The sequence below is a fragment of the Coenobita brevimanus genome, chromosome 12 (assembly GCF_032717465.1).
Source record: "Coenobita brevimanus isolate Jiangsu-jjx chromosome 12, ASM3271746v2, whole genome shotgun sequence".
Classification (NCBI taxonomy): Eukaryota; Metazoa; Arthropoda; class Malacostraca; order Decapoda; family Coenobitidae; genus Coenobita; species Coenobita brevimanus.
In genome coordinates, this window is record NC_136965.1 from 16,655,021 (window position 1) to 16,676,419 (window position 21,399).

Sequence of the window (21,399 nt, forward strand, 5' to 3'; positions counted from 1 at the left end):
AGGCGGAAAAAATAGTCATCTTTTTTTCCCCCCCCAATTACGCGGAAAAGTTATAATCTTTTTGCCAAGTCTATCATTCCACTGTCTACTTCACTCTCTGGGTAGGTGTGTGGGCAGAAAAGAATACCAAGCCTCTCCCAGCTTAGGAATAATAGCAGCAGAGGGAAGTGTATGTAGTAGAGACGAGAAATTAGGGAGATAAATATATAAGGCCTCTCTCATTTAGGGAATATTGGTCAAAAGAGGAAGGTGATGAGTAGATGAGTTGGATTATTAGGAATGTTAGGCAGAGAAACATATCAAGTTTCTCTCAGATTAGCAGTTTTAGCCAACCAAAAAAAAGTGACAAGTAAAAGAGGTGAAACAGGCTAAGTTTATCCTCAACATTAAAAAAGTCAATGATCTAGCCAGGAAGAAGTTAAAGAAAAACCTAGTGTAAAAAAGAAGAGATAAAGAAAAAGAGAAAAGAAAAAAACACACAAGTGTCTGGGTGAATTAACAGAAAATATCGGGTATTAATGGGGGGTTGATGTGATTTTACCTGATAAAATTCAACTTGCCTGGTACTGGTTCCATAGACAATGTGTGAGATGTTAGCTTGTGGCGTGATGGCGTTAAGCTGCATATGCACTGGCAGTGGAATCAAGTATGTTATGGTCCCCAGCGCAGTATAAGCCAGCAGCATCGCCACCAAAGAGATGTTGAGGCACCAACGGCGGCCCAGTTGGTCCACCAGTGCAGTCATGGCCAGACTGCCACACAGAAACATTGACATCACTAAGAACAAACTCAGGTTGGCGTCCAGCGTCACCCCGGAACTTACCATCATTCTCATCACGTTCACTTTTATCACGCCCTCGCCTACAAATGTAGCAATGACGTGTAGGCCACATATAACCACCTACCTTTTAATGACGTCACGTGTCAGGAGAGCAGCCCATCTTGAACTGCCATCCTGCCGCTGATTTAGATTTTTCAGATGATTCAGCTCCTCGTGCACATCGTCACTGGAAGGTCTCAGACGCCGAAGGATTGACAAAGCTTCAGTCTCCTTTCCATGGATGGCAAGGTAGTTCGGGCTGTCCGGGAAGACAAACAAGAGTCCAGCACAGAACAAGGCCACAACACCAATGTTGACGAAGCTGATGTGATACCAGGGAAGAACCATGCCCAGCCCAGCCACCATCATGAACCCAAGGCTTTTCATCACATCCCAGAAGGCGAGCGCCAGACCACGGATGTTGGTGCTGGCGATTTCAGTCATGTAGCTCCTTCCACCAGTCATAAGCATGGACGATCCTACTCCCACCGAAAGTCTGCAAGAGACAAATAGATTTGAGTTTGTATTTTCTCAGCCAGTTACAAGAAGGTCTCGTTATAAGAGCTGAATTCCGGGTGGCATAGGGACTACACACCATCGCTTTCTTAGCCAAGTATTTTGTCTATTACGGCTGGGCATTCCCCTGTGGACTATTTATGTAGTTTTAATGGCGACAGTTCCATCAGTCTCATTCAAGAGGATCTTGATATGTAGTGCATGACATAGATGGAGTAGGATTGTCAAAAGGTCGCCAAAGCCACATTAAAATACAGAGCTAAAGCAGGTTTGTGTTGCAAGAAATACATCACAACCTTTTCCACAGTAACCTGGGGAAAACCGGCATAATAGCTTAACAGTAAACAGTGAAACATAAACAGGCTAATTTTATGGAATCTCCTGTCCTGTGGATTTGGTGTGTTTCTTTGGCGTGTTCCTGCCAAAAGTTCTGAAGCCTTCTCTTTACCCCTGAAATTCACATCATCATTGCCTCCGTCTCCCTTGTCTTCCTCATTCCTTCCAGCTAGGTGGCAAGTTTCATGCCTATTTTTTTTTTTCTTTTTTTTTAAACCTTCGTTTTTAACACTCTCGTTACCATTTGATGCCAGCTGCGTCCTACCGCGAGCGAGTACTCGAGAGGCGGGCCTCGGCGCCCAAGACCACACACTGAGAGACCCCCACTTGTCACCGTGCTATTCCTGCGCCCTCGATAGTTCATAAACATTTTATCGTCACACCCTTATTGATGCTTCGAAAATCGTAATTTTTTTCTCAGTAATGCTGAATAAATGTACTTGCTTGTGCTGTTGTAAAAATGATCAGCCAAACGTAAATTATGCCTTAAATTAGTTTTTTTCATTTTTTCAGTTTTTTCTCATAGAAATATAATGTTTTATGGTAAATGTTACTGAGAGATAGTTATGGGGAATTCATTTGGCTACACTTTGGTGTATAAAGAATTACTGTAGGTCAATTATGGCCGATTTTACGGAACGCGAAAGGAAATTAGCTTATGCCTGAACAAGGCTTGTAACGCACTGACCAGGGCAGTGGGGCGACCTGGGTGCAAAGTGGGTTGAGCGGGGCAAAGGGGTACACAGGGACGCACGTAGTGCTTTGTTCCTTCCCAGAAATCATTCCATAACCAAAGAAACAGAGGCCGTTTCGTTCGACACAACCGGAGTCGAATGGTAGCGAGCGGTTGAAATGTGCACAGACGCAGCCTGCAACAAATGGTAACGAGCGGTTGAAATGTGCACTGGACCCATGAACACCAAAGAGTTAATCACAATACAAGGATCTGGAGTTGGAAAGGGGGGGGGTCTTTCTCCTTCTTCTTCTTCTTCTTTTCTTCTTCTTCTTCTTTTCTTCTTCTTCTTCTTTTTTTCTTCTTCTTCTTTTCTCTTCTTCTTCTGCCTTTTCCTTTTATTATTCTCCTTTTCTTGCTTCTTCCTTTTTCTTCTTCTTCTTCTTCTCCCCTTCCTCATCCTCCTCCCCCTCCTCCTTTTATTCTTTGTCATTTCCTCTTCCTCCTCCTCCATTTTTTGGAACCATAAACTGAGTTGCACAGGACCTGCACAGAAGCTGGTGAACTTAAGAAAACTGGTCACTTCAACAGGATATTCCCAGAGATCTGTCACTGAAGTTATGCTGAAGGTCTGCCTGCGAATTGTAGGAGTGTGTATTGTGTTAACCAAGTTCCCTATTCTCGTTGGTTAAGGAAGCTCCCTAGAATCTCTTCCTTAGCGATTTATTGCTGGATACCGCTAGCTGATATCAATTTATATGGCATTTATGCTGACTATGTTGATATTTGAATGTTTTAAATGACCCAGAAGAGGATAGGAAGGAGTAATAAGCAAAATAAATCATTTACGAAGAGGTGTGGGGGAGCTTCCTTAACCTCGGAGAATACAAGCCCAGTGTGTTGTGGTGCGGAAGGGGAATAATGTGTTCAGTGCTTTCATAGCAATATCCCTATTACCTTAGCTGGCTCAGATTTTCATCTTTTTGTAGCTTACTTCACGTAGTTCAGTGGCAGACAATGACGGTACTGTGGCTCTGCATCCTCTTCGTAACATTTCATCGTGACTAATATATTTTTACTCTATCTTGGCTCAGACTTTCATCCTTATGCATCTTCCTTCGCAGAGTTCAGTGGGAGAAATGACAATGCCGTTGTTCTACATCCTTTCCACATTTCTTCATGGCTTGCATTATATTCTACTGCTAACTCCTTGCTACAACTCAGCATTGAAGATGGAAGGATGGCAATTTTAGGCCAAGTTATAGAACGCCGGGCATAGTCTCACTTCTGGGGCCACTGACCTGCCAGCAAGGATCATCTCCGGCCTGATGGCAAAGGCAAGTAGCAGCCAAGCAAGGACGAAAGGCAAGCAGGCGGTGAGGAGTGACAGACGGCGACCAAGCCTAGCAACCAGCACCCCAGCCAGTGGAAACGAAAGCGCCATTCCCGCGGAGAAGATGCTCCCTGTGGAGAAACAAGCTTATTAAATGTCAGTGATTGATGACAGTGTTGGAACAAAAATTTGCTAAAAGTGTATCGAAAAATCATATTGGCCTTAGCCCTTCAGTATGATGGCCAAACCACCTCAGTGTGTTCCTCATAACGCTTCCTATCACATCCACATCCACACCACAACGCTCCTTTATATCCTCATTCGTCAGCCTGTCTCTCCATGTGACTCCACAGGCTCCTCTTAAATAACTCATTTCCACTGCTCTCACTCTTGACTTGTGTCCTTCCAACAATGTCCAAGCTTCACTTCCGTACGTTAGAGTTGGTATCACAATACTGTCATGTAGTAACTTTTTCACTTCCATGCTCACTTCCCTGTTTCTTATCACTGCTCTCAAAGAACCAGCAACCTTTCTTCCCTGCTGTACCCTTTCAAGCACTTCACCCTCCAAACCTCCATCCTTACTCATCACACTACCCAAGTACTTAAACGTACTCACATTTTCTAATTCCTCACCATCCAACCTCGCTGTACATTCACTGACTTCACCTCTCTCAAAGACCATCACTTTACTCTTCCCTACATTCACCTTTAGATTCCATTTCTTACACACTCTCCCAAACTCATCCACCAAGCCTTGCAGCTCCCCTTCGTCTTCACTCAACAACACAGTATCATGTGCAAACAAGAGTACAGGGAGTTTCCAAACACTATCCTCTCTCACCAGGGCCACTCCAACATCCACTACCCTACCTTGTACCTCTTTTATTGCCCCATCCATGAACAGATTGAACAACCATGGAGACATGACACATCCCTGTTTCAACCCAACCTCCAAAGAGAAAAATTCACTTAGTTCACCATCCACACGCACTGCAGCCTTAGCTTATTACTACTGATTTACATTTCTATTTACATTCTCTATTTTATTTACATTATTTACATTTCTATTTTATTTACACTATTTTATGCACTGTCACTTGCAGTAACTTATAAAACTATTTTCCACTGTTCAGTTAAATTTACATTCATTGCTTTCACTTGCTGTTTACACATTATTTACATTTCCACTTCCACTGTTTTAGAGTCATCGGAAAGATCGTTGTCACTGTCCATCATTATCATTGATAAATTAGCCAGTTCACGTTCCACAGCAGTCACTTAGCCCTTAACCCCTTTCCACATGAGGTTTAGTAGGGGTAGAGGTCACAGGGCCCTTTGCATGGGGCTAAAAAGCGGCGTAATTGAACAGGCGCGAATCTGACGCGGTTTCACCTTGAAAGACGACAGTAAACTGAATGCTGTTGCCTAGGGGCAGTGAAGGGCTGCCAATGTCAGCGTGGTGACAGCTGCTACATGCTATGAAATGATTGGCAGGAAATCTAGACAATACATAATAAGTAAGGTAGTTCCAGGTGACTGTAAATATCACTTAGGCTTCTCCTGTACTTTCTTATATATATTTTTATTATGAGAACAGGTCATACGGCATATTTCAAGGGGATATAAACAGGGAAAATTAGTGAACAAGTGCACATGAGGTGTTGCCAGGTGATAATTAGCCATTCCAGATGTATGGCAGTATCAATTACCTTTTCTCTTTCTTTTATATATTATATTGTATAAGAATAGGGCAAAAGGCACATTTCAATGGATAATGGCTAAATTGTCAACAGTGGATGGGAGTACAGGTGCCATTAGCAGAAATGAGTATAGCTGGACACTGGTAGTACTGATAGATGATACAAGCCACCACCTGAAAGCCCGGGCGAATTCAAAATAACATAGAATCACAAAAGTGATGCCCCGCGGTATGATCCCTTGCTCCCGAGCGTCATGAAAGTGACACCGCGCGGTTAAGGGGTTAAAGCTCATTATCAGTCTTTAATGAAAGAAATTAGTAATGCTGGTAATGGAAGGATCACCATTAATCTACTTCCCATTCACAATCTTCATCAAATAATTGGGATACATGGTGTCTGGCAATGGATGGATGGATGGATAAATAAGCATGGTCTGAAACCTTTGTTTTGAAATCTGATGTTATATTATCCATATTTGGAAGCAACACTCACAATAACATCAATAGTAGTTCATGTACCGTTTGCAATAGATGATTTTTTTCAGTCTATCAAATATACCCTTTTCTTCTATAAAAGGCGTCTCATTAGTCATCATCAATATCAAAACAGAAGTCCTCATGGTCTCCAAGAAACAGGATGCTGTCACTTTCACTAGTGGAACAACAATTGAACACAAGTGTCGCACATCATTACATGCATTTCATCTTTGTCCTGTGTATATCTTTGTTTCAGCCAGCTGAGACAGTCCCCTGTGAAAAGGCTATCATAAAAGGTCGTGACATCCTCATCATTCCAACTTCACATTCGCTCCAGTTAAACCCATCCATCATCAAAGCATTGGACATTTACATTTCTTCTACTTCACTCACAATACATCAGTTTTTGTGACTTGCCCAAACACACCTCCAGCCCATACGTCAGCATCTGGCTTATACATCTCACCAGATTACTGTGCAATCTTGACACCTACACTATCCACTTTGCCTATTAAAAACCATTATGCCATTCTCAACCACACACACAAGTACTTCCAGCCATTACCTAGGATGAACTTAAATATAAGTGCACACATGAAGATTACCTCACCCAAATATGAAATCATGCAGCTAATAAATCAGACAATACAACCTTAGGAAGAATACAGTAGGATTATGTTCAACCCATATTATGTATACAGCCCAGCTCCAGTCATCTTTGTAATTATCTCCATCATATTTGCTATATTACTTTTGGCCATGCACAGAATGCAAGCAAGGATTGTTAACCTGGAATCAGTGTTTAAGAACTGTTCTGTACAAGTGAGACAAACTGTGTAAACATTATATATATATATATATATATATATATATATATATATATATATATATATATATATATATATATATATATATATATATATATATATATATATATATATATATATATATATATATATATATATATATATATATATATATATATATATATATATATATATATATATATATATATATATAAAATAACAAAATATGGGTCATATAATATGGGACTACTTTAATTATACTACTGTGTCTCATTTATATATGAATATCTACAGCAAGTCCTTCTAATATATATTGTATAATTGACTACAGTAGACTTGCCATTGTATTACTTTAACCCGCCGCATCCTGTTGATGTATATATACGTCCGAACCTTTTGTCACTGTGACTCCCGTTGACGTATATAAAAGTGCTGCAATTGCAAGGTTTGTCATTTTCACATTTTTCAAATTTCGCGCGTGATTTTTGGTACATATACACGAGAGACCTTCCTCTACAAGATGCCAGGCAGGGACAATGCCTTACCCTGCATGACCTCCCCCCCACCATACGCCATTGTCTCGGCAATTCACCTGTTACCAGTGACCTGGCCAGTTAAGACATGTCGTGCCACGGTACGAAATTCATGGCCAGAGTGATTCCCCAATCGATGACAATGTGGAGGACAAAGTTTACGTAACATTAGAGGAAGAAAGTCAGAAAAGATGATCAGGCAATGTCGCCAAAAAAGGTCAGGTATGTTGATGTGTTTGGTAAGTGAAACAATGCTTATATTGCCTATATTACTCTTACTACTCGTACTACTCTCGTACTACATATAAATTTGTACCAAATAAATAAATAAATTCTGTTTATAAGTGGTGTGGAATAGTTACCCTCCCATAGAACTCGTTTTCTTTGGAGCCAGCCTCATAGAAAACCCAGTAAGGTAAGGGGTAACTGCTACCTGTATTCAGTATTTTAAACCTCAGGTGAGCAATTTCTCCATGAATTTTCGAAGTTTCTCACCAATAGCGGTGGTTTGGTATGCTATACATGTACCATTGTATTTTGTTACAATTATATTACTACAATGACTACAGTTATAATCACTACATTATCACAATTATGTAACTTTTACAATATGTGCTTCACTTAACTGCAGATTAATTGAAATGTGTATATGTATGTATTAGTACATTATGACTGTCATTGGTATAACAGTGGGTGTGACCGAGCGATATGTAGGCATAATGTTATAACACAATACTATATGTAACTACAGTATGCAGCAATATAGACATAAGTAGCAATATATAAAACAGGTAGTTATGTCTGAGTTCTACAGGAAGAGACGACCACGCATCCCCCTTACTTAGACGAATCAAGAATGCCAAACTTTTCTAATCATGTGCTGGAAATATGAGCAACACACAGACATGCACAAATGTACGCACACATACGCCCACACACTTTAGCCGGAAGCTAGAGGAAGATATAAGTCTGACATCACATGGAGGAAAGTTAGTACAGTAGGACAGGAGTGAACAAGAGTTAGACAAGGAGAGAGCAATAAGGAGTAGGAGAGTGAGAGTGAAGTAGGACTGCAGCTAGCATAAACTGCTTCTAACCATAGGCTACATGGGTCACGCCAAGTTCTTAACTTTTTATTCATATAACTGTCTCACAATGAACTCCATCAACCCAAGTCTGCCTATTCCATCATCCCACTTAAAATGCAAAGAGGATAACGGAACAGAGAAGGCCTACACTGACATCTACAACGCCACACCATTACTCTCTCCTAGTGCCTCTCCCATCGACCAGATACCCTTCTCTATACAATTACACCCCTCGGCTACGTCTACTTACAATGCAGACTCGTGTTGGACTTTGTGATGGTGAATAAATCCTGCCCCCACCCTTTTGTAATTGGTGAGCATATGCATCGCGACATGACAACACATACAAGGACGCATTTAGTAGAACTGCTCACCTGTGTATTGCCACATAGCCCGAGCAGAGAGCCACCACCTAAAATGGCATACAGGCTGCATTCACCCACACACAGAGATTCACACGAACTTTTATAAGAAGAATCAAAATCTTCCCAGAGTCTGACGAATGCATAGAAGAATAATCAAACAACCTTCAACATGCACAGTAGTCGTCTTTACCTTACCCTTGCCCAAATCTTCGTCCCCTTAAAGTTTTATTTCACGTAGTTCAGTGGCGGCATAAAGCAATACTACGGTTCTATGTCCTTCCCTTGACACTTCTTTGTGACTAGGATCATATTCCAGTGTTGATATTGTGTTACAACTCAGTATTCAAGATGGAGAGATGGCAAGTTTAAGCCAAGTTAAAGGAAAAAGGGTAATGATAGGATTTTCATTGTATTTTACCAGTTGTAAAATTCCTTCAGACAGAAATGGAAAGATAGCTATTTCTCTGACTGTGCAATTGGCAACATATGCACCTGGTACAGTATCCATGTGTAGCAGAGGTGTGGCATTGGGTACACTTGACAACCTTGACATAATGACATGTTTGTTGGTGGCACTGACAGCAATGAACCTAGGTGTTAAATATTAGTGGAAATGACCAGGTAACCGCGATGTATGAACTTCCGAAATTGTACCTAAACCTCCACTTTACACTGACGCTGACCCAGGTGCGTGTGTGGCCAACTGCACACCACTTCGCTCACCAATCCAGTCAAGTTGAGAGACTGAGATACTGAGTTGGGATCCGAGAAGTGTGGTGTTGTCAGCCATGAGGTGGGAGGCGAAGGTGTTGGGCCAGGTTATGGCCATGCCATAGGTAAGGTTGCCAACACTCACCCAAATAATTATCAGCACCTGTTGACAATAAAGAAGAATGTAGTAGCAGTAGTAGTGGTAGCTGTAGTAGTAGTAGTAGTAGTAGTAGTAATAACACATGTACACCTATAAACATAAACACATAAACATAAACACTTTTTTTTTTTTTTTTTTTATGCGAGGAAGAAGGAACCTTAACACCTGTAAACATTTACACCTGTAAATATTAACACCTGTAAACATAAACACCTGGACACCTTGACACCTGAAAATATAAACACCTGTAAAAATAAACATCTGTAAACATAAACACCTGTAGAAATAAACACCTATTAACATAAGCACCTGTAAACAAACATTTGTTAATACCTTCAAACATTAACGCCTGTAAACATTAACACCTGTACACATTAACACCAGTAAACACAAACCCCAATAAACATAAGCACGTGTAAGCAAGCACTTGTAAACACCTGTAAATACAAACATATATAAACAAAAAAAATAACAAACACCTGTAAACAGAACACCTTCAAAATAAATACTTGTAAAATAAACATCTGTAATATAAATACCTGTAAACATAAACACCTGTAAACATTAACATGTTTAAGCATTAACACTTGTAAGCAAACACCTGTAAACATAAACACCTGTAAGCAAACACCTGTAAACATAAACATCTGTAAACATTAACAGCTGTAAACATAAACACCTGTAAGCAAACACCTGTAAACATTAACACCTGTAAACATAAACACCTGTAAGCAAACACCTGTAAACATTAACACCTGTAAACATTAACACCTGTAAACATAAACACCTGTAAGCAAACCTGTAAACATTAACACTTGTAAACGTAAACACCTGTAAGCAAACACCTGTAAACATAAATACCTGTAAACAGACATCTGTAAATACCTGTAACCATAGACACCTGTAAACACAAACACCTGTAACCATAAATACCTGTAAACATTAGCACCTGTAAATATAAAGAGCACACCAAAGGCACATGCCAAGGGCCTACATTCTCAGTGGTCAAGTAAGCTCCCTAGCACCTCTTCCTTAGCAATTTATTTTTGGATGTGGGTGCTTAATATCCTGTTGTACGTTATTTATGCAGAGTATGGTGATACTGGAAGTATTTGTGTAACAGAACGGTAAGGCATAATAAACAAAATAAATCACTCAGGAAATGGTGTTAGGGAGCTTACTTAAGTGGCGAGAATCCTGGCCCTGGAGTTACAGGCCTATATTCTAGCCGGTTAACCCATCCCGTCAGGCACATGCTCCCGCGAACCCTTCCCACAGCCAGGCATTCCCGAGAGAAATAGTGAAAATCGGTTATTTTTAAACCTTCATGTCTCAGTTAATACTTAGCCAAATATAAAAAACAAGGTGTCATACTACTCGCCAATCCTTCGACTTCAAGCTGATTGCATTAGATGGTCTGTGAAGTGCTTGTAGGGAGAGTGAGTGAGTTTTGCCGGTGTCCGTATGCATGGCAGAGATTCGGTGACACAATTAAAGCTTACACAAGCCCTCCACAATAATAACACTTCGATAACACTTTCAGAAGACCAAAATCCACCACAAACACTATTTACGTGAAAAAAAAAAAAAAAAATCCATAACTGGTCATGCTTGGTGCTGGGAGGCCTGTACCCATTGTAATGACCTTGAGGCACGCTGCCTACTAGCCTCACCACCACCCCACTTTACAGACAGACACTCTTGTGCTCTCTTTCATCCACCCACCCACCAACTCACACACACACACACACACACACACACACACACACACGGAGATGTATGTTTGGTTTGCATTGTTGCTTGATTCTGGCACTGCTATGCGACTAGAAATCTGTGTATTACAACTACTACAAATAGTATTATTATTACTACTACTACTACTACAACTACCACTACTACTAATACAACTACTACTACCACTACAACTACCTCTACCACAACTACTACTATTACTACAACTACCAGAACTACAACTACTACTATCACTACCACACCTGCTACACATACTACCACTACTGCTTCCATTACAAGTACTACTGCGAAAAACCTAAAAAAAAAAAAAAAAATGAATAAAGTAGTATTTCCGTACTGTCCATAATCGGAAATACTTGCCACTATGACTTTCCTGTGATTTGTACTTTTTCATCATAACATATATGTATAAACAAATATTTTCAATATAAAATAAGGCAACGACTTTATCATGAAACAAACTTTCTGCCTCCATTATTCACATAAATATACACAGAGCTGTAAAATCATTTTTCCTCCTCCTCCTCATCATCATCCTGATCTCCTTTCCCACCCTAGGACAGGGTGAGGAGTAGCAACGTCCAGACAGCCCAGATTTGCCCAATCCAATGGGCCACGCTTCCATTCACTCATCATTCAAGCCCCCGGAATCCTGGCTCTATCAGATACGCCAAAAACAGTCACCACGTTCTGTAGCTTCATATATCGTATCTGACAGAGTCAATCCAGATCCTGCCATGTTAAAAAGGGGTGCCAAAAAGCCCTGATCATGCACTTCTCACAAAATTCATCAAGCCAGCTCGATCTCCTATCAGTTCCCTAGCCTCATCGACTTCCAAACCTCTCTTCTTCACACATTCATCCACCATAGCTCTCCACCTTCTCCTTGGTCTATCTCGCCTCCTCCCCCTTTTGAATTCGCTAAGATATACCTTTTTCACCACTCTATGGTTATCCATTCTCTCCGCATGACCATACCATCTTGGTACACTGTCTTCAATTCTGGTGTCCACCAACTTCCTCACTCCGCATCTTTCACGAATCATATTATTTCGTATCCTATCCACCCTCTGTACTCCAAATACGTTCCTCAGCAGTCCCATCTCCACTGCTCTTACTCTTGACTTTTCATTTTCATGCCACACCATAGTCTCACATCCATATGTTAAAGTTGGCCATAACACTCCTTCATGTAAGGCTCATGCAGCTGCAACACTCAAGCCTCTGTTTCTCATCAAGGCCTTCATTGCACCAGCTACTTTTCTTCCTTGTGTCACTCTACTTTCAACTTCTTTTGCACATTTTCCTCTCTTTTCTATCACTGTACCCAGGTATTTGAACTCTCTCACCAATTCCAGTCTCTCTCCATTCACTGTTACATTGCACTGGGAGTCATCTTCTCTCTCAATAACCATCATTTTACTCTTTTCTACATTTACTCTCAAGGAACGACGCTTACAGGCATCAGCAAAACTCTCCACTAGCCTACCAAGTTCCTGTCCGGTACTTGCAAGCAGTACTGCATCATCAGCATACAACAAATTTGAGATATTCCATCCATCACCATTCATTACCAGTGCCATCCCTCTCTCGTTTACTCGTGTTTTTACTTCTCTCATCACCTCATCCATATATATATTGAACAACCATGGGGACATCACACAACCTTGTCGCACGCCCACACTGATTGTGAACCATTCACTTAGATGCCCATTAACCTTTACACATGCTTCACTACCATCATAAAAACTCCTGACGGCACCTAGCAGCTTACCCTCTACACCGTATATGCGCAAAACTTTCCACAGTCTTTTTCTGCCCACTTTGTCATATGCTTTTTCCAGATCCATGAATGCCATAAACACCTTATGGTCCTTCTCACAAGCCTTCTCTACTATCTGTCTCACTGCAAATATTTGGTCCACACATCCTCTGCCACTCCTAAAGCCACCCTGTTCATCACTCACTAGGACTTCTGATATCTTTCTTACTTTCTCTATAATATTTCTTCCATATACCTTCCCCACCACACTCAGTAAGCTTATGCCACAATAATTCTTGCACTCATTTCGCTCACCTTTATTTTTGTACAGGGGTACAATCACAGCCTTTTTCCACTCTGCAGGCACAGTTTCACTCATCCATGCCTTCTTACATATCTCCAACAAGCATTTCACTCCATTCTCTCCACTACACTTAAGCATCTCTGCATACACCTCATCAACCCCAGCTGCTTTCCCATTTTTCAGCTGCTTCACAGCACTCTTCACCTGTGTGAGTGTCACGTCTCCTGGCACTGTATTCCTTCTCTGCACACCCCCAAAACCAATCATGTTTACAGCTGCTCTGCTCTCTCTATTCCTATTCATCATGCTTTTAAAATATTCTTTCCTTCTGGTCCTTACTTCATATCCATGGGTTAATGATCTACCACCTGCATCCTTCACATCATCCCATTTCTTTCTGATTTCACTTCTACATTTCTGCACCTCTTTCCAGAATAACTTTCTATTTTCAGAGTAGTTTGCATTCATTTTTCTTCCTAGATCTTCATTTATCTCCTTCTTTTTCCTCTTCACTATTCTCTTTACGTGCTTCTTGCTCTCAACATATTCAGTTCTTATTTTAACTGGACCCCTATCCTGTAGCCAGTTTAGCCACTTCTTCCTCTTTTCCTCCACCGCTCTCTTTACCTCCTCATCCCACCATGCCGTACCTTTCTTCTTTGTTGTTGCCATTGCCACACCACACACCGCATTAGCATTCCTAACTAAGCAATCCCTATATGCATTCCACAGTCTGTCCAGATCCATTTCATTTTTTCTAATTACACATAAAACAACATATCGATATGTACAAAACTAACACTAACTTATGCATAACTCCCAGATGCCTTACAGACAGACACTGTAGCTCACACACACACACACGTGGAGATGTATGTCTGGCATGCATTGTCGCTCGATTCTGGCACCACAGTGCGATTAGAAGTCTGGGTATTACAACTACTACGAATAATACTGTTATTACTACTACTATTACAACTACCACTACTACAACTACTAATACTACAACTACCACTACTACAACTACCACTACTACAACTACCACTACTACAACTACTACTACTACAACTACCACTACTACAACTGCTAATATCTATTATCTACTGTATATACCTAGGCTGCTTCCCCCAAGGAAAGGAAGGTAGCCAGGACAGGACGACACACTCCCAATTTACTCATCCTCTCAAACACATTCATTCACATCTTAGCCCCAAAGGGGAGAAGGGAGAGATCCTCACTGCACCACACCACACAAGGGTCAACTTCTACTATTACAACAACAACTACTACTACTACATAAAACCTAAAAAAAAAAAAAAAAAAGTGTTGTCAACAAAATAGTTTATACTCGTAGTCCATAATAGAAAATATTGTATTTTCCACTATGACAATTTTTTTTTCCCGTGATTTAAACTTTTTCGTCATAAATGTACACATCTATCTATCTATATACCTAGGCGGCTTCCCCCAAGAAGAGGGAGGTAGCCGAGACAGGACGACACGCTCCCCATTTACTCATCCATTCAAACACATTCATTCGCATCTTAGCCCCAAGGGAAGAAGGGACAGATCCTCACCGCACCACACCGCACAAGGGTCAACTGCGCAATGCAATCAGTGACATCCACAGCAGGGCCCGACAGCAGAGCTGGTTTACCCCTGCCACATCATAACAGACCCATCCCCTTACCCGCACCTGACCTGACTAGCTGATCAGACCAAATGCGGGAGAATATCCCCTCAGGGTTGCGTCATCACTTATTCATTCACAATTTCTCTCCATTTATTTCTGTCATGCACAGCCACTCTTCCTTGCTCAACAGACATCCCTCTCGCATCCAGTGCTCTCTGCACACTGTCCATCCATCCTATTCGTGGTCTTTCTCTCAGCCTTACACCTCTCACATCAGATCTAGTTATCTTTTTCACCAATCGCTCATTATCCATTCTCTCCATATGCCCAAACCATCGCAACACCCTCTGCTCAACTCTACCAGCCATCTCCCGAACAACTCCAGTTCTCCTTCGCACTTCATCATTTCGCACTCGATCCATACGTGTCACTCCACACATACTCCTCAGACACCTCATCTCCATTATATTCAAACTTTTCCTCTAAGCTACACCCATATTCCATGTTTCAGCCCCATATAATGCAGTTGGTACCACAACACCCTCATACAACCTTCTCTTTACATCCATTCTAAGCGAACGACATATAAACACTTTTTTCATTCCTCCCAGCACCTTTCCTACTTCATTTATTCTAAACTTCACTTCTGCACCTATTCTTCCATCCACAGCAACATGTGACCCTAGATCTTTAAAACACTCTACCTCCTCAAGCAACTCGCCATTCAAAGCTATATTCATCCCCCTACCATCTACCAACCTCGTACACTTCGTCACTTTACTCTTATTCTCATTTACTTTCAATTTCCTCCTTTCACACACCCTTCCAAACTCCTCTACCAACTGTACATATACGAAAATTTTTAATAAAAAATTAGGCATTGATTTCATCATGAAAAACTTTCTGGTTCCATTATTCATGTAAATAGACAGAGCAGTAGTGCGAGGCACCACATTTCACCTCCTCCCATCTCCCTCCCTGCTCCCTTTCTCCACCCCACTGCATTTTCCACTATAAAGTCTTCATTCCTGTGATTTGTACTTTTTCATCATAACAATCATACACAAACGGAAACTTTCAATAAAAAAATGAGGCACTGATTTCATCATGAAATAAACTTTGTGCTTCCATTTTTTATGTAAATAGAGACGGGTGGCACAAGGCTCAACGCACCTCGCTTCCTCCTCCCTTCTCCCTCCCTCCTCCACCTCCTTTCTCCACTCCCTACCTCCTCTTCCATCTCCTTATTCTTGCCAAAACCCCCCTCTCCAGTATCACCAATACCCTCTGAACCATTCCCATAATCAGAAATAGCAGATGAACGTACAGGGGGAAATGATGGGCGCACAGTGGAGTCATGTCCTCCACCCTCCTCACATGATTCATTAATATCGAGACTCACTTTGGCAGTCACTTTCCTGAGAGGAAGAGTCACTTTCTCCACTCACAATTGGCAATAATGTCACCTCAAGTTCTCTCCCTATCGCCCTATCACTAGGGCCTTTTCTTTTCTGGCCATTGGACTTCATTGGTATTGAAGTCGGCTGCTGTGGGTGCTCAGCCAAGGATCCAGACTCAGAGAAAATTTTTTGCATAGGTCTATCCATCATGGAGGTAAGCAGGTGACTGAAGCATGACTCAGATGTGTGCAGGAGGGTTACCAGTGGCTGGGTGTGGTGGAAATAGCCCACGAAATATTCAAACAATGCTGCAAAACACTAGATCAAGTATACATGTCATCCAGACAGCCCCAGGAGGACATATAAACATGACACCCAAATGGGATGGGTTAAGGAAGCTCATCAACACCTTTTTCTTAGCAATTTATATTGGTTATTACACCCTACTCCAGTCTTACGTATTACATGAATCCTTCCAATATCACAATACTCTGCACAAATGACGTACAACAAGATATTAAACAGCCATGTCCAAAAACAAATTGCTAAGGAAGTGGTGTTAGGGAGTTTCCTTACCCGACAATAATACGGGCCAAAGAGGCTTGGTCTCGTATTCTTGTTGGGTAAGAAGCTTCCTTTCCTTAATGTCTTATCTTCCAAACTCCCATCAATATCCACAATTTCATTTTAGCTTCTTGTTATCTCTTTAACCCTCTCGCGCATGATACGTTTCAGTAAGTTTTCTGGTGCACAACTTTATCTGCGAAGCCGCCTGGCCCGGCTGCCCATGGCAGCAAATAACACATATTCTCTCCTTATTTTCGCCACCCAAACATCAATATACTGCCATGAAACCTATGTCATCTTATTCGTCGATGTTTGTTCTACCTGATAAGTACCACAAAAAAACAGGAAAACCCGAATAAAACAACATTAGGCGGCCGTGAATAAACATTTTGCACATCACGTTCACTTCCCAACATCACGGTTCGAATGTTTTCCATCATACAGGAAAATGTTATTAGAAGTTTTTATAGAGAATTTCATCAGCTTTCTAAAGAGACAAATCCGGTTGTGATAAGATTTGGAGTTTTCGAGAAAATAGCCAAAAATTGAACGCCATTTTTTGAAAAAAATCAAGGAGCTCAGACTCTGAAATTTTCTCACACATGTTATGTTTTTATTCCATAATATTATGCAGAATTTCACCAGCTTTCTAATGACCTAAAACTTATTTCGATACGCCTCATAGTTTTCGAGTAAATCGCCAAAAACGACTGGGAACTCACGTCCATACGTCACTTCCGTGATGTGGGCATAGCATATGCAATATTCCCGCCTACGTGACAACGAATTCTTATCATAGATATTATATTGTTATGTCTTGTACATATGTAGAATTTACTGCTCTTTATCATGGTTCATACAGGAAATCAATACGTCCAATAGTTTTCGAGTAATTGGTCGACAAAGTGAGATTACTCTGAGCACTTACGAGTTTACCGCTAGCAAGGAAAAAAAACAAGGGTGTTCCCCCGACTTTTCCAACAGAAAAGGCTCCCAAAGGCTTATATTCTGCAAATGAACATACATAGAGTTTACTGCTCTTTACCATGGTTCATACAGGAAATCGATACGTCGAATAGTTTTTGAGTAACTGGCCGACAAAGTGAGATTACTCCTCTGAGTGCTTCCGAGTATACTGCTAGTGAGGAAAAAAACCCAAGGCTGTTCCCCCAACTTTTCCAACAGAAAATGCTCCCAAAGGCTAATATTTTGCAAATGAACATACGTAGAATTTACTGCTCTTTATCATGGTTCTTACAGGAAGTTGATACGCCCAATAGTTTTCGACTAATTGGCCGACAAAGTGAGATTACTCCTCTGAATGCTTCCGAGCTTACCACTAGCGAGGAAAAAAAATATATATTTTCTCCCCCTTTGCCTATAGACTATGCTCCTCATTTTTTTTTTTCTTTTGTACAGACTGTAAAATCTTCCAAGGTTGTTTTATTATGGTTGTAACCTACTACACATGAACACTACTTTTTCCAAGTTACTGCTAATGAAGCTTTACTTTCTGTCATATGTGTAATATGTAGGAGAAGATGGCTATTTGCCTGAAAATTATAGGGGTAATGATAATAGGTCAATATACATATCAACAAAATTTGGAGAACTCACTTCCTCCAGGGGTGTTGCTTGAGTTGTAGGACCTTGTGGGATTGGAAGATGAGGAGGTATGTAGTGTGCGTGTGTTCTTGCCTACCTAATTGTTCTTACCTAATTGTATCTTTACAGGAATGAGTCAAGCTCGTACTGTCCCGTGTCTTAAACCATATTTATCGTACATATCCTTAAATTTGTGAATTGTTTTGGCACACACTATTTCATTCGGTAGTGCATTCCATTGATCAATTGCTCTTTTTGGAAAACTGAATTTCCTTACGTCTTTATCACCTCTCTTCTTCTGCAGTTTTTTGCAGTGTCCTCTTGCTGATGCTTCTCTATATGTTAAGTAATCATTTATGTCTATTTTCTCCTTTCCTGATATGCACTTATATAACATTATCATGTTACCTCTTTTCCTTCTCTCCTGTAGTGTTGGTAGATTCAGTTTATTTAGTCTTTCTTCGTAGCTTAGGTCCCTTAAGCTTGGTATCCATCTTGTAGCAGCCCTTTGAACTTTTTCTATCTTGTCTATGTGTCTTTTGAGATGAGGACTCCAGACTACTGATGCATATTCCAGGGTTGGTCTAATGAATGATGTTATTATCCTTCTTAGCATGTCTTCATTTATGTATGTGAATGCTATTCTAATATTTGCAAGCAGTGTATACATGTTCTGCACCTTCTTGCTGATGTGGTCAGCCGGAGATAGTTTGTTATTGATAATCACGCCTAGGTCCTTCTCTCTGATGTGTGTAGGGTTTTATTTCCTAACTTATAATCCCAATCAGGTCTTTTTCCACTTTTACCAAACTTGATTACATGACACTTGTCCACACTGAATTCCATTTGCCATGTATTATTCCATTCATGAAGTTTATTTAATTTTTCTTGTAGCTCTTTACAAGAGTGTGTGTTAGTAATTCTCCTTTGTATTTTTACATCATCTACAAACATATTCAGATAGCTCTCATTTCCAGTGTTACTGTTTATATCATTTATATACACTAAAAACATGATTGGTGCCAGCACTGAACCCTGTGGTACTCCACTAGTCACTTCTTTCCATGATGAGTAGTTTCCTCTTAGTACTGTTCTCATTTCTCTTTGTCATAAATGACTTTGTGTCATAAAATACCTTGTGCTTCTTTGCGCTCTAGTTGTAGTTGAGTTATATATATATTTTAGACTTGTGGTCGAGCGGCTTTTATATCTTGTAGTAGCTTCCCCACCAAATGTCATGTAGTGACAGGAGAGGTAAGGAATAATATGGGACTATTTTTATTTGTCTTGGAAATATTAACAAGTCTCTCACACGGACGAGTATAAGTCCCGGGTAGCTACCTCCCTGTCTCGCTATCTGTCTCTTTCTCAAATTGCCAAGCCCTTCTCCCGTCACCTGTCTCCTCTGAGGTCTGTCTACTGCTCTCTTGCCTGTTCGGTGGCTAATCTCCGTCTGAGCTCTCTTTCCTAAATTCTGGTGTAGCAGGGGTGTGTCACGTGTGTTCCTCGTGGATGGACTAGGTCTTTGTTCACGAGAGGACTGCTGACAGGTAATTGCATCATCTCCTTACTGGCCGCTGTCGTCAGCTTTCCTCAGTGTAAGCATGTTTAGCATTGCTCAATTCTCGCAGACACAACACCTCTCATCATCTGACTCCCTGCTTCTATCTATCTATTTATCTATCTATCTATTATGATTTGTAAATATAATATGGGGTCCTACCACACTGCTCGGCCGCGCAAAAATGGCGTACCATCGACATTTAATGGTTATAATATATTAATACATACTACATACACATTATAATGAACTTATAAGCTAATTAAGTGAAATACATAATATTGTAAAGTAACATAATTGTATGAATATTGTATACATATATTATTCATAGTAAATAGTGATTATTCAGTAATAATACATTTAAACAAGTTGTATACATATTTGAATAATGCAATGGTTGTTGTATAACACTTTGTAAGACGTGCATGTACAACAGACGTACGCATATAATTGTGCAATGGTAATACTGCTAAGTTATACATTACATATTTGAGTTATCACTTTAGTAATGTCTAATATTTCACCTAACTTGTATGATGATACTGGTAATACAGAATTGTGCTATAATTGTATGACTTATAATATTGTACTAACATTGTGGTACTACATAATTGTAACATTTTATGAATTGTTACAAAATATTGTGTTAATGCATAATTGTGTTGGCCTTATAATTGTAGTTACATTTTGTTAATGCAACTCTTACATAAGTGTCTTGGCCTTATAATTGTAGTTAAAGTTACATAAAAGTTACATCTTGTTAATGCAACTGTTTTGTCGTTACATAATTGTTACATATCGTTTGTAGGTACATAATTGTAATTAAAGTTACATAAAAGTTACATCTTGTTAATGCAACTGTTACATAATTGGCAAAGTGTAACATAATGCAATCGTTTGTCGTTACATAATTGTTACATATCGTTTGTAGGTACATAATTGTAGTTAGTGTAACATAATGCAATCGTTTGTCGTTACATAATTGTTACATATCGTTTGTAAGTACATAATTGTAGTTAGTGTAACATAATGCAATCGTTTGTCGTTACATAATTGTTACATATCGTTTGTAGGTACATAATTGTAGTTAGTGTAATATAATGCAATCGTTTGTCGTTACATAATTGTTACATATCGTTTGTAAGTACATAATTGTAGTTAGTGTAACATAATGCAATCGTTTGTCGTTACATAATTGTTACATATCGTTTGTAAGTACATAATTGTAGTTAGTGTAACATAATGCAATCGTTTGTCGTTACATAATTGTTACATATTGTTTGTAGTTACAAAAT

General features: G+C 40.1%; 1 protein-coding gene across 1 annotated transcript in view; it reads right to left on the reverse strand.

The window, feature by feature from the left end:
• LOC145412892 (facilitated trehalose transporter Tret1-like) overlaps positions 1-21,399 on the reverse strand; it is a 36,135-nt gene that overhangs the window by 10,549 nt on the left and 4,187 nt on the right. The window contains exons 2-7 of the mRNA XM_080282690.1: positions 10,406-10,469; positions 9,734-9,749; positions 9,373-9,523; positions 3,647-3,809; positions 906-1,316; positions 561-752 (exon numbers count right to left, since the gene is read on the reverse strand). Of these exons, the coding sequence (XP_080138816.1) occupies positions 561-752; positions 906-1,316; positions 3,647-3,809; positions 9,373-9,523; positions 9,734-9,749; positions 10,406-10,469 (997 nt within the window). The remainder of the gene's footprint in view (positions 1-560; positions 753-905; positions 1,317-3,646; positions 3,810-9,372; positions 9,524-9,733; positions 9,750-10,405; positions 10,470-21,399) is intronic.